Below are 13,384 nucleotides of genomic sequence, written 5' to 3' on the forward strand. Positions count from 1 at the left end.
ACTTAAATCCTGTTTCTAGTCTATTAGTTACAATGTGTAATCATTGATGTCCCAGGAGCAAGAGTGGTAAACACTGTTGAAGTGTATAATTGTAATACATACATTCAGACACAGCATCATTCAAATAATGGAGTTTGATACACCTGGTATTGGATATGACTGAAAAAAACGTACTAAATAGGGATTTTCGTAAATTAACTTTATGACCAAAAAATATACATAGTCGTTTGTCTCTACAGTAACTAACATTTTCCTCTCAGTTGTAAATTTTTTTGCTTGACTCGTTATGACGTTATAACTACTTACATTTGCTTCCCCCATAATGTTTTGTCAGCCATCTTTGCTGAAGAAAGTCACCACGGACGGGTGGCTGGAGTCAATTTCGTCATTGGAACCACTCGATATGATTGGTCATATAAAAACATTGGGACCCAAATGCATAATGAGTGCTCTAACTCCCCCTTGTGGTGGTCTGGAGCAATGAAGCCCTGACGCTGGGCACCTCTAAGTCCCGCTGTGTAAGCTTGCAACTTTTAAAGGAGGAACCACTGGATTACTTTCGATTACTAGAAAGTATTTTACTCAATTATTTAGATCAATGGTGAGCTCACCCGTGATGTGATGAATTATAAATAGTAATTGCTATTAGCTAATTCATATTGTGGTTTCTGACAGCCAAGAGTTATCTAAATACATCAATCTTTCCTCAGTTGCACTAGCACTAGGACTAATGTAGCCTACATTTTCCGGTTGGTTGATTGTGTGTGCTGTCGCTACGTCTGTGAATGAATGAACACTGCATACAAAAATAAACTGGTCAGGACATAACTTTGTAAGGACTATGTTTTGTGCAAAATGTTTCTGTGAAAAAACAGTGTGGCTAGCTCAAATGCTGACTGTTGAAACTGAATGTTCTAAATAGCGTTCTAATCATACGGGTTTGAGTGTATGCTGCAAGGACCACTGTAGAATCATCACACCCGTTTGTTGGTACATGTGAAAAGGTTCATTATAATCCACATAATAATTCTAATTTCCTGTTTCTGCAGGGTTATTTTCCTGCTGTAGAAAACTGGCTCAAATTAAGTTTCTACATCTGTATATACAGTGCATTTGGAAAGTATTGAAAGTATTCACGTTTTGTTACGTTACAACCTTATTCTAAAATTGATTAAATAAATAAACATCTTCATCAATATACACACAAAACCCCATAATGACAAAGCCAAACAGTTTTGTAATTTTTTTGCAAATGTTTTAAAAATAAAAAACAGATACCTTATTTACATAACTATTCAGACCCTTTCCTATGAGACTCCAAATTGAGCTCAGGTGCATCCTGTTTCCATTCATTGTCCTTGAGATGTTTCTACCACTTGATTGGAGTCCACCTGTGGTAAATTCAATTGATTGGACATGATTTGGAAAGGCACATACCTGTCTATATAAGGTCCCACAGTTGACAATGATTGTCAGCTCACAAACCAAGCCATGAGGTCGAAGGAATTACCCGTAGCGCTCCGAGACAAGATTCTGTCGAGGCACAGATCTGGGGAAGAGTACCACAACATTTCTGCGGTACTGAAGGTCCCTAAGAACACAGTGGTCTCCATCATTCTTAAATGGAAGAAGTTCGGAACCACCAAGACTTCCTAGAGCTGGCTGCCCGGCCAAACTGAGCAATCAGGGGAGAAGAGCCTTGGTCAGGGAGGTGACCAAGAACCCAATGGTCAATCAGGCAGAGCTCCAGAGTTCCTCTGTGGAGATGATTGTCCTTCTGGAAGGTTCTCCCATCTCTGCAGCACTCTACCAATCAGGCCATTATGGTAGAGTGGCCAGACGGAAGCCACTCCTCAGTAAAAGGCACATGACAGCCCGTTTGGACTTTGACAAAAGGTACCTAAAGGACTCTCAGGCCATGAGAAACAATATTCTCTGGTTAGATGAAACCAAGACTGAACTCTTTGGCCTGAATGCCAAGCGTCATGTCTGGAGGAAACCAGGCACTGCTTATCACCTGGCCAATACCATCCCTACGGTGAAGCACGGTGGTGGCAGTATCATGCTGTGGGATTTATTTCAGTGGCAGGGACTGGGAGACTTGTCAGGATTGAGGGAAAGATGAATAGAGCAAAGTACAGAGAGATCCTTGGTGAAAACCTGCTCCAGAGCGCTCAGGACCTCAGACTGGGGCGAAGGTTCACCTTCCAACAGGACAACGACCCTAAGCACACAGCCAAGACAACACAGGATTGGCTTCGGGCCAGGTCTCTGAATGTTCTTGAGTGGCCCAGCCAGAGCCCAAACTTGAACCCAATCAAACATCTCTGGAGAGACCTGAAAATAGCTGTGCAGTGATGCTCCCCATCCAACCTGACAGAGCTTGAGAGGATCTGCAGAGAAGAATAGGAGAAACTCCTCAAATACAGGTGTGCCAAGCATGTAGCGTCATACCTAAGAAGACTTGAGGCTGTAATTGTTGCCAAAGGTGCTTTAACAAAGCACCGAGTAAAGGGTCTGAATACTTATGTAAAGGTGATATTTCTAACCCTGTTTTGCTTTGTCATTATGATGTATTGTGTGTACATTTGGGGAGGGGGGGAACAATTTCATCCATTTTACAATGAGGCTGTAATGTAAAAAAATGTGGAAAAAGTGAAGGGGTCTGAATACTTGCTGAATGCACTGTAGTATGAAAAGAAAGGAAACATTACGTCTAGTTGTGCTGTATTGTACTGCTGTGTGTACAAAACCCTCAGAACAGCCTAAATTCCTCAGGGCATGGACTCTATGAGGTGTCGAAAGCATTCCACAGGGATACTGGCCCATATAGTGCTTCCCACGGTTGTGTCAAGTTGACTGGATGTCCTTTGGGTGGTGGACCATTCTTGAGCATGAAAAGCCCAGCAGCGTTGCAGTTCTTGACACATTCAAACTGGTGCGCCTGGCACCTTACCCCGTTCAAAGGCACTTAAATATTTTGTCTTGCCCATTCACCCTCTGAATGGCACACATACACAATCCATGTCTCAATTGTCTCAAGTCTTAAAAATCATTTTTTTAAACCTGTCTCCTCCCCTTACACTGATTTGAAGTGGATTTAACAGGTGACATCAGTAAGGGATCATAGCTTTTGCCTGGATTCACCTGGTCAGTCTATGTCATGGAAAGAGCAGGTGTTCTTAATGGTTTGTATACACAGTATATATACTCTCTACCTATATGGCAGAAGATAGCTAGCTGTGTGTTATGTATCTACTGTACCTCAATGACCTAGTATTTGAGTTGATGGGATGTAGGCTACAGGCTTAGATCAGTGGTCTCAAACAGCGGTACTAGGACCCCTGGGGGTACTTGGCCAATCCACAGGGGGTACTTGAGAAGACTCATGAGACCATAGGCTAACTGGTAAAATGCACATGAGGGGGTACTTCACGGGTACTGTTCTTGATGTTTCACTACATGGACTTTAGTCAACATATTTCCCATTCAAAGATACATTTCATTCTGGTGTAACAAATGGACATGAACATGATTTTGACTTGCCAAATCGTATTTATGTTTTTGTTCAAATCAAATGTTGCAAGATATGATGAAATAGGCACTAGAGTAGGAGGATTTCGAGGAAAAGAGAGTGAGATTGACAGATGAATGTGTGTGTGTGGGGGGGGGGATAGAGATAGAGAAGGCACCCCAGGCACTTGGAAGCTGCGGGCCATGCGTCTGTGCTTCTACATGCCTTTAGCACGGGACTCTCATCTGACACACACACACACCCACCCACTCACCCACCCACCCACCCTAATGCTAGCATACTGGACTTCTATTGGATATAGTAGAATATTCAGCCTGTCCCTTGTTCCCTTATTCATGAGTAAGGTGGAAAATATGGTTGCCTTCCATTCCAATACCATGATGAGTCACAGTCATAAACTCTTCTCATAGACACCATTAGGTTAGAACAAACTCAGTCATACATTACAAATGCCGTATCTTAATTTGAACCAGTTTCTCACCGCAGGAAAATAATTCTGCAGCAACTGGAACTGTGAATTATTATGTGGATTATAATTCATATACATTTTTTTGTAGGTGCAAATCAAGTCTGGACATGGACGATATATTGGAGATAATATTCGACAATTACTTGAAACAATTGAACATTATGAAACATCGAAGATACCAGGCCTGCTCTTCATAGCAGATTTTGAAAAGGCGTTTGATTAAGTACGACTAGAATTTATATATAAATGCCTAGATTACTTTAATTTTAATGAATCTCTTATACAATGGGTTAAAGTTATGTACATCGACCCCAGATGTAAAATAGTGGTAATGGTAAATAACGGTTATTTCTCAGAAAGTATTGAGCTTTTAAGAGGAGTAAAACAAGGCTGTCTGTTGTCTCCATATATATTTATGGCCATTGAAATACTAGCTATTAAAATTAGATCCAACAAGAACATCAAGGGGTTAGAAATCCAGGGGATAAAAACAAAAGTGTCAATGTATGCCGATGACTCTAGTTTTGTCTTAAATCCGCAATATGGATCCCTGCACAGTCTTGATCACTTTTCTAGCCTCTCTGGATTAAAACCAAATTATGACAAGTGTATCATATTACGTATTGGATTGTTAAAAAATAGTGTTTACACTACCTTGTAGTTTACCAATAAAATGGGCGGATGGTAAATTAGATGCACTTGGTAAGGACATCTCAAAAAATATAAATGAATTTACCACAATTAATCGCAGTAGAAAGTTAGCAAAAATAGATACGATTCTGCAACCATGGAGAGGCAAATACTTGTTTATTTATGGAAAAATCACATTGATTAACTCTTTGGTCCTATCACAGTTTACTTGCTTACTAATGGAACTGCCTACTCCAGATAACTCATTTTTTAAATAATATGAGCAAAAAAATATTTTGTTTTGTTTGGAATTCTAAGCCAGACAAAATTAAACGTGAATATGAGTTTGGGGGGCTAACGTTTTAAAATATTAAAGCTTTAAACCTCTCACTAAAGCTTGACTCATACATAAGTTATACTTAAACCCAAGTTATACTTAAACCCAGTAGATTATTAAGAAAGGCTCATCCTTTGTTCAAAAATGGCATTTTTGCCTTTATACAGATTACAACTTATCATTTCCGACTACTTGAAATGTACATTTTGTTTAAAGTATCGCCCTTTCTTAAACAAGCCATACAAAGCTGGTTACAATTTCAGTTTTATCCTACAGAAAAGATAGAACAAATGTTATAGTTAAACTCAAATATACTGATTAATAAAAAAACATTCTTTATGGACAAAAAAGTATTATATTTGTTAGCGATATTATGAATAGAAACAGAGGAGTTTTATGTCACATATGCAGTTATCGAAAATATATAAGAATATCTGTTCAATCCAAACTTACAACCATCTGATTGCAGCACTACCACAAAAATGGAGGTGGCAAGTGGAAAAGGGAGAAGGTAGGGAACTTGTTTGCCTGTCATATATTAAAGATACAAATTAGCTGAAAGGAACTGGCATAAATATAAAAATATACCAGTTTCGTTTGAGGACAAAATATTGACCGCTGTGCCATACAGGTTGCAAAATTAATGGGAAGAGATGTTCGATGTACCAATTCCATGGCATTTGGTTTATGAACGGGTACAAAAAAACTACACTTGATTCAACACTTAGAGTTTTTCAATTTAAATGATTATATAAAATTGTTGCCGCCAACAGAATGCTATATATATATATATATATATGGGGCATAAAACAATCTCAGATCTGTAGATTTTGCTGTGAAGAGACCGAATCAATAGATAATTTATTCTGTCACTCAGAAACTTATTCCAAAGTCTGTCTGCAAGCTGAAAATATTTGCACTGTAATTCTGTGGACCTAATTCAGATGTCATAACAATATGCCCAGCGCTTCAGGCCTCCTCCTCAAACCTCTCTCGCTCTCTCCCCACCCGCAAAATGTCAGTCCCATCTTGTCTGTCCATCACGCATGTAAAGAACTAGCTTTCCTGTTCTATCCACGCTGATTGGTGAAGTAATGTAATGAGCTAAATGTAATTTAAAAAAAAAATGATTTCACAGGTTAAAAAGGAACAGAAAGGAACAATATATACCAGTACTTTTTTGGGGGGTTGAACGAGTTCAGAATTGTAATTCTCTGGTCGGAACAGTGGAATGGAATGAAAAGAATAGTGTTTCTGTTCAGAACGAAACAATTGGAAAATAATTTCAGTTACAACCCTTGGTTTAAACTGTCCAGTCCAGCAGACGAACAGTTAATGTCAGCTGCCACATGTCAGGGGTAGTGGGGTGGGGCTGTTGGCACAGCCCGCAGCCAATCCGAGAGCTTGTTTATTGATGTGGAGACTGGGCAGGGTTGCAGGAGGTCAGCTATTGGGCCAATATATTCTCAATGGAAATATGAGACACTGTTTAGGAGATGATAGAGATTGGCAATGAGAGAGTGTGCGTGTGGGTGGTGTGTGTGCTGTTTCCGAATCACCTCCAATACAGTTGCAGTAGGATGACCTGTATTTAGGCCTATTTGTGTCATTATCTGGGTGTAAAATGACTGACTGACTGGGAGAAAATGGCCAAATTGTATCATCTCCCCATATGCTTCTTATGGCTATTGTGTCTTGGCATAATGAAAATGACAAGTGGTCATATTTTGGTTTGGTATTCCTTGAAACCCATGTCAATCTGGTGGAATATGAGATGTGGTGATGTGTTTGATACAAGTGTGTGTTTAATGTATTCCTTTATAGTCTTCTCCTCTTTCTTCTCCTTTCCTCAGTGACATGATGAGTCGCAGATAGTCAGTCTTCCCTCCCACACTCAAGCATGCAAAAACCTCAAACAGAGAGCACCACCAAAATAATGTTTACACACACTCAATATCATAGACTTACTCACAGTATCAGACATGCATGCCCACACACAGAAACACACACAAATGTATGCACACAAGGGCAAAGTCACACTTTCTGTCTCGCTCTCATTCACTCTCACATGCGCATGGAGGCATGAACACACACACGTACAGAGTGGAGTTCATCGATCGCTGTGGGGTTTTTGGGCAGCAGCGAGGTCGTTTCTGTGGATTTTCTCACCCAATGAACACATTGCTCATGCTCTTCTCCCCCTCCGTCCCCTCAGGACCCGTCCTCCACCTCCTTCTCCCCTCCTCTCCCTCTCCTCTCCTCTCTTATTTACTCTGCTGCATCACAGAAAGGGAAGGCTGGGTGGATATAGGCTAGGCTAGCTGCTTCACAGCTGAACAGAAAACAGCTACAGCTACTATGGTGACAGCGAGGTAGAGATGTACTGGACAAGCCTAGCTTACAGTTGACCGTGGTTTAACCTAAACACACACGGTTCATATAAAATTCAGCTCGCTATGGTATTTGTTTTTTTGGTGTGGAAATCTTGACCCTGCCCAGCACACCTAACCCACACTCTCAATGTACTGTCAGTCCAAAGACTAACCCATCTTGAATGTGACATTAGTCTGACACTTTACTGTATGTCTACTAGGGATGCAACGATACAGTGGGCCCACGGTTCGGTATGTATCACGGTTTGTGGGCCACGGTACGGTTTCGGTATCTTTATATTTAAGAAAAGTGTGAGCTTGTATGACTCTCATACAGGGGACAAGTTTGCAACACGTAGCTCTTCATCTCCTTATCCAGTACATAGTGAACCGTCACAGTGATGTAGCTTTGAATTGCTCTGGAGGTCCAGCTATCAGTGGAGAGAGTTAGATAGGGTGTCTGTGAATTAGTTTTCAATTTCTCTCCTGATGTTTCATAGAGTTTAGGAATTACTTTGCTGCTGACATGTGTGCCGGAGGGTACATTGTAACGCGGTTCAATTTATTTCATCAGGTGACGAAATCCCTAGTCAGTAACCGCCGAATAGGGCCGCAAATCTTTGGCTATGAATACTCCCACTGCTTTCGTTATTTCTTTATGTTTTTCTGAATTTGTCACAAATTGTTGTTGGAAGGCAGCAGCGAGTGATTGTTGTGTTTTCGCTAACTTGTGGACTCTCCTTGCGTCAGCTCCACCTGCAAGGGATACGGCTGGGTGATGGCGACGTAAATGACACATCATGTTAGAAGTGTTTCCACTCGAGTAGCCGACAGTGTCAAAGCAATGCTCGCAGACTGTACTTTGTTTGTTTACGGTCTTCTAACCCTCGTTATCGTATTGAACGCTGAATCCAAAATGTTCCCACATAGCGGGTTTGAAAGACGGCGGTACCTCTTCAAATTAGCTTCTCTCTGTCTCACTAGCGCTCGCCATTGTCACGTTGGAGCTGAGAATATTTGTTTTTAGTTTCCCCTCTTTTCATGGGGCCCCTTTAGGGAGGTTTCCTACTGAAATGTCATTGCAAATCTTCCATTGGTTGTATCAGGGGGAGGGGGTTGCGCTCAAAGCGGTTCCCACATTTTGAGACATTGCTGTGGAGTAACGTTTGTCAGCCCTCAGGAGACCCCTAACGGCCTGGGGCCTCAAGCAGTTGCCTGCCAAACCTGTTCACAAGTTGCGTGTATGGTTCTGTGGACCTGAATGTACAACGTGCGTGTAGTCTGCAGCGCAATAAACAAGTTTTGGAAATTCTAGGAAAATGACAGGCATATCGTAATTCCGCGGTTCATGTGTGCGTATTGAACCATAGGGAGCGTACCGAACGGTTCGACAACATACTGTGTACCGTTGCATCCCTAATGTCTACACACAAACACCTGCTGTAGTAACACACACAAATAATTATATAATGTATTGGTAATCCTGTGGTCCTCAGTATATCGGGATTTAGGTAGCTGGTTTCCTAACAAGTGTCTCTGTCTGTGGCCTACAGATGTAGGATCTTAATTTGATCACTCTTTTGTTGCTGCGAATTTTCCTGCATAACAGGAAATGCAAAATGTCAGGCTTGATTTGCCCTAACAAAAAATGCATCAACCCCTACAAAAAACTCCTTAAAACTCATTAATTATAATACACATAATAAATCACATTTCCTGTTGCTGCAGGATTCTTTTCCTGCTGTAGAAAACTGGCCTAAATTAAGATCCTACATCTGTATGGGCCATTTTGGAGTAAAACATGGACTATTACGAGACCAGATCTGTCTATTGATTGAACAAGCAGATTCAGTCAATGTCTGTCTGCTACAGGTTTAGCTTTCATCGATTGACAGAAGGTGGTAAAAGACAAAATAAGATCTTCCCAGTCTGAGTGGAAGTGGGCAGTGGGTAGTAGGTACACAGTGCAATTGTATTTTTAGCAGTGCTTATGTGAAGAGGCTTTGCTATTGACAAAGACCAGCTAGAAAGAAAAAGACAATCAAAATAACTTTATTCATGAGTGCTGGCTGTCTTTGGTTGGTTTGTTGCTGGTCGATGGAGAAGCTTTTGGGTACATCTCAACTCTCTTCCTCTCAGAAACTCTTGGATGCATCTCAATAATCTAATACTCTCCTCTTCTGTTTTCCTTCATCTGCACTGATTTGATATGGTGGTTGCCTACACCACCAGCCTACACGAGTTTTCACCTGTCCAGTTCTTTCACACCAATTAGGATGAAGGAAAGGAGACAAGGAGAAAGAGACAGAAACTAAAACAGGAAACGCCCGTGCTCAGGTCTGTTCAACGCTGGTCCGACCAATCTGATTCCACACTTCAAGATTGCTTCGATCACGTGGACTGGGATATGTTCCGGATAGCCTCAGACAACAACATTGATGTATACTCTGATTCGGTGATCGAGTTTATTAGCAAGTGTATAGGTGATGTTGTACCCACGGTGACTATTAAAACCTTCCCCAACCAGAAACCATGGATTAATGGCAGCATTCGCGCAAAAATGAAAGCGCGAACCACTGCTTTTAATCATGGCAAGGCGACCGGAAACATGACCGAATACAAAGTGTAGCTATTCCCTCCTCAAGGCAATCAAACAAGCTAAGCGTCAGTATAGAGACAAAGTTGAGTCGCAATTCAACGGCTCAGACACGAGACATTGGGTCTAGAGTCAATCACAGATTACAAAAAGAAAACCAGCCCTGTCGTGGACACCGACGTCTTTCTCCCAGACAAACTAAACAACTTCTTTGCTCGCTTTGAGGACAATACAGTGCCACTGACACGGCCCGCTACCAAAACCTGCGGGCTCTCCTTCACCGCAGCCAACGTGAGTAAAACATTTAAATGTATTAACCCTCGCAAGGCTGCTGGCCCAGATGGCATCCCTAGCCATGTCCTCAGAGCATGCGCAGACCAGCTGGCTGGTGTGTTTACAGACATATTCAATCAATCCCTATCCCAGTCTGCTGTTCCCACATGCTTCAAGAGGGCCACCATTGTTCCTGTTCCCAAGAAAGGTAACTGAGCTAAACGACTATCGCCCCGTAGCACTCACTTCCGTCATCATGAAGTGCTTTGAGAGACTAGTCAAGAATCATATCACCTCTGCCCTACCTGACACCCTAGACCCACTCCAATTTGCTTATCGCCCCAATAGGTTCACAGACGACGCAATCGCAATCACACTGCACACTTCCCTAACCCATCTGGACAAGAGGAATACCCATGTAAGAATGCTGTTCATCGATTACAGCTCAGCATTTAACACCATAGTACCCTCCAAACTCGTCATTAAGCTTGAGACCCTGGGTCTTGACCCCGCCCTGTGCAACTGGGTTCTGGACTTCCTGATGGGCCGCCTCCAGGTGGTGAGGGTAGGAAACAACATCTCCACCCTGCTGATCCTCAACACTGGGGCCCCACAAGGGTGTGTTCTCAGCCCTCTCCTGTACTCCCTGTTCACCCATGACTGCGTGGTCATGCACGCCTCCAACTCAATCATCAAGTTTGCAGACAACACTACAGTGGTAGGCTTGATTACCAACAACGACGAGACGGCCTACAGGGAGGAGGTGAGGTCCCTCGGAGTGTGGTGTCAGAAAAATAACCTCACACTCAACGTCAACAAAACAAAAGAGATGATCGTGGACTTCAGGAAACAGCAGAGGGAGCACCCACCCCCCTATCCACATCAACGGGACAGTAGTGGAGAAGGTGGAAAGTTTAAGTTCCTCGGCGTACACATCACGGACAAACTGAAATGGTCCACCCACACAGACAGCGTGGTGAAGAAGGCGCAACATTGTATAAAAGTGATAATGCTCTCGAAGCCGGTGTTTAGAGGATACAGTATATTGGCATATTTTTCCATGCCTAACAACACCTGTGCCAATATGTCCTCCAAACATCGATTTCTCGGGCATTATCACTGAATTGGAACTATATCACTTTTTTTCTCTCCACAGAACATGTTGGTATCCATTTTTTGTTTGTCCAGAGGAAACCAATCTGTCAAAATATGCTAGCTCACGTCTAAATTCGCTTGCTTACCTATTAGCTAAATGTTTATTTTTAACTTTGCTATAATTATATTTTCGAGGCTCATGATGTTGTCATGGAAAATATTAATGTTATTTCCAACAACCAATGAGCAACTTCGCCATAAACCCATCTGCATATTGAACGTTGAGATTTTAGAAAAGCCCGTTTCTTTTGCAATGACATGGAGTGGCAAGGAGTGGAAAGTTAGCTCAAAAGACTGGTACCCAGACTAGAGACATTCAATCCCCTCCTGGATCAAGATCCCCGTTGCCCCAAAAATTTGTGGGGTGCACTTCCGGTAATACTGTATACCCCGGTATGGTACAGAAACGGTATGACGATTTGAACATCTGTTTACCGCCAAACCCTAGTACAGGCTTATGTAACTTTTATGATAATCTCCAACTTGCATTTCATGGCAGTTAGTCAGTCACTAGGCAGTCTATATTTTGTCAACTCCACTCTGTTAGAAATATTTTTATGTCTGTGTCCCTCCCTAGTCCAAGCAACCAGTGGCGCTGTACTAAAGAGATGCTGACATACAAGTTGCATCCATTTGTTCTGTTACACTTATGTGCATTTGTGTATTACGCCAAAATAAAGTGTAGTCAATGTATATAACTTTATATTGCATCTGTTACAGTATTCAGGTCTATGTGGGTAAGTGTTTGTTATTTCCTCCTCAGATCACCAGAAGCTAGAGAGAGAGGCCCGTATTTGTCGCCTGCTCAAGCACTCCAACATCGGTGAGTCTTTCTGTAAATAACCAACGAACCAAAGCAATGTCACCTACCTACAGTATGCTGCAATATGCTGCTTCAATCTGCTATTATCAATCTTCAATATATCTATATCTATCTATATACATACATGTATACATATATTCTGTAATATAAAGTTTGCTGATTCAATGAATCTATCATCTATATGAATCTCTAAGCCGGCACAAAGTTTTGATATCTACGTCTTGTTTGACTATTCCACATTCAGTACCATGGCGACGGAAGGCTCAGGTTCCTGGGTCTGGCCTCGGTGCGTTTTGATTTATCCTTCCGTTGCCATGCATTATTACTGGCCAAGTATGAATAAAAGGCTTTTTAACGTTTCTACGCGTGGCGTGCGTGAGAGTGCCTTGAGTTTACATTTTGGGGAGTTTTTGCCCCCTAATGCTTTTGCAGTGTTCGCACTACCTGATTGTTCGCACTTCTTCTTGTTGCTTGTTCCAAGTCATTCTTTATCCCCCGTTTTCACAAGAACGTACAACTCTCGGACAGCTACTTTTGTATCAAAGAAGCGCTCTTCCACTGTTTCGTTGAGCCTTATACTGTACACTTTAATCCAAATGCCATGATGTGTTTGAAATCAGAAGGCTATTTGGAAAAAGGTTTTACTTGCAATGATCTTGATATGTGGTTGTTTTAGCTATTTTGGTTGAATGCACCGATTGCTGATTGATGCTCTGGATAAGAGTGTCTGCTAAATGACTAAATGTGAATGTATACAGATTTCATTTGACCCCTCCATGGCTTAGTTCTCCCTCTCTTTCTCTCTCTCTCTCTTTCAGTTCGTCTTCATGACAGTATATCAGAGGAAGGCTTCCACTATCTCCTGTTTGACTTGTAAGTTCTCTCTCTCTCCTCTCCTTTTTTACAAATGTTTTACCTCTTTACACCTCTGTCATTTGTCTATCCACTCACTAAAACCCCCCTACTCTTTTACACTACTCTCCTCTCTTATACCCTCCCTCCCTCGCTCTCTCCCATGAGATTCCGCCGGTTAACCGTACTAGTTCTAGTTTCCATGGTAACGGCTTGCACTGGGGATGAGCGGATGAGAGAGAGTACGGTTGCCAAGGGTAACGGGAGTCCTGGTGTAGCAAGCCGGCGCGAGAGGGGCTTCAGACCTGACTGAGAGGAATGCTGATGAGCTGCTCTCTGATT

General features: G+C 42.0%; 1 protein-coding gene across 48 annotated transcripts in view; it reads left to right on the plus strand.

The window, feature by feature from the left end:
- Positions 1-13,384, plus strand: part of LOC115164110 (calcium/calmodulin-dependent protein kinase type II subunit beta) — a 91,915-nt gene that overhangs the window by 21,450 nt on the left and 57,081 nt on the right. For 31 of the 48 annotated variants that reach the window (XM_029716238.1, XM_029716250.1, XM_029716247.1 and 28 more), the window contains exons 3-5: positions 12,131-12,190; positions 12,435-12,476; positions 13,009-13,063. In XM_029716238.1, the coding sequence (XP_029572098.1) occupies positions 12,131-12,190; positions 12,435-12,476; positions 13,009-13,063 (157 nt within the window). The remainder of the gene's footprint in view (positions 1-12,130; positions 12,191-12,434; positions 12,477-13,008; positions 13,064-13,384) is intronic. The other 17 variants (XM_029716244.1, XM_029716259.1, XM_029716245.1 and 14 more) reach the window with 1 other exon arrangement.

This window comes from Salmo trutta, chromosome 27 (assembly GCF_901001165.1).
Source record: "Salmo trutta chromosome 27, fSalTru1.1, whole genome shotgun sequence".
Lineage (NCBI taxonomy): Eukaryota > Metazoa > Chordata > Actinopteri > Salmoniformes > Salmonidae > Salmo > Salmo trutta.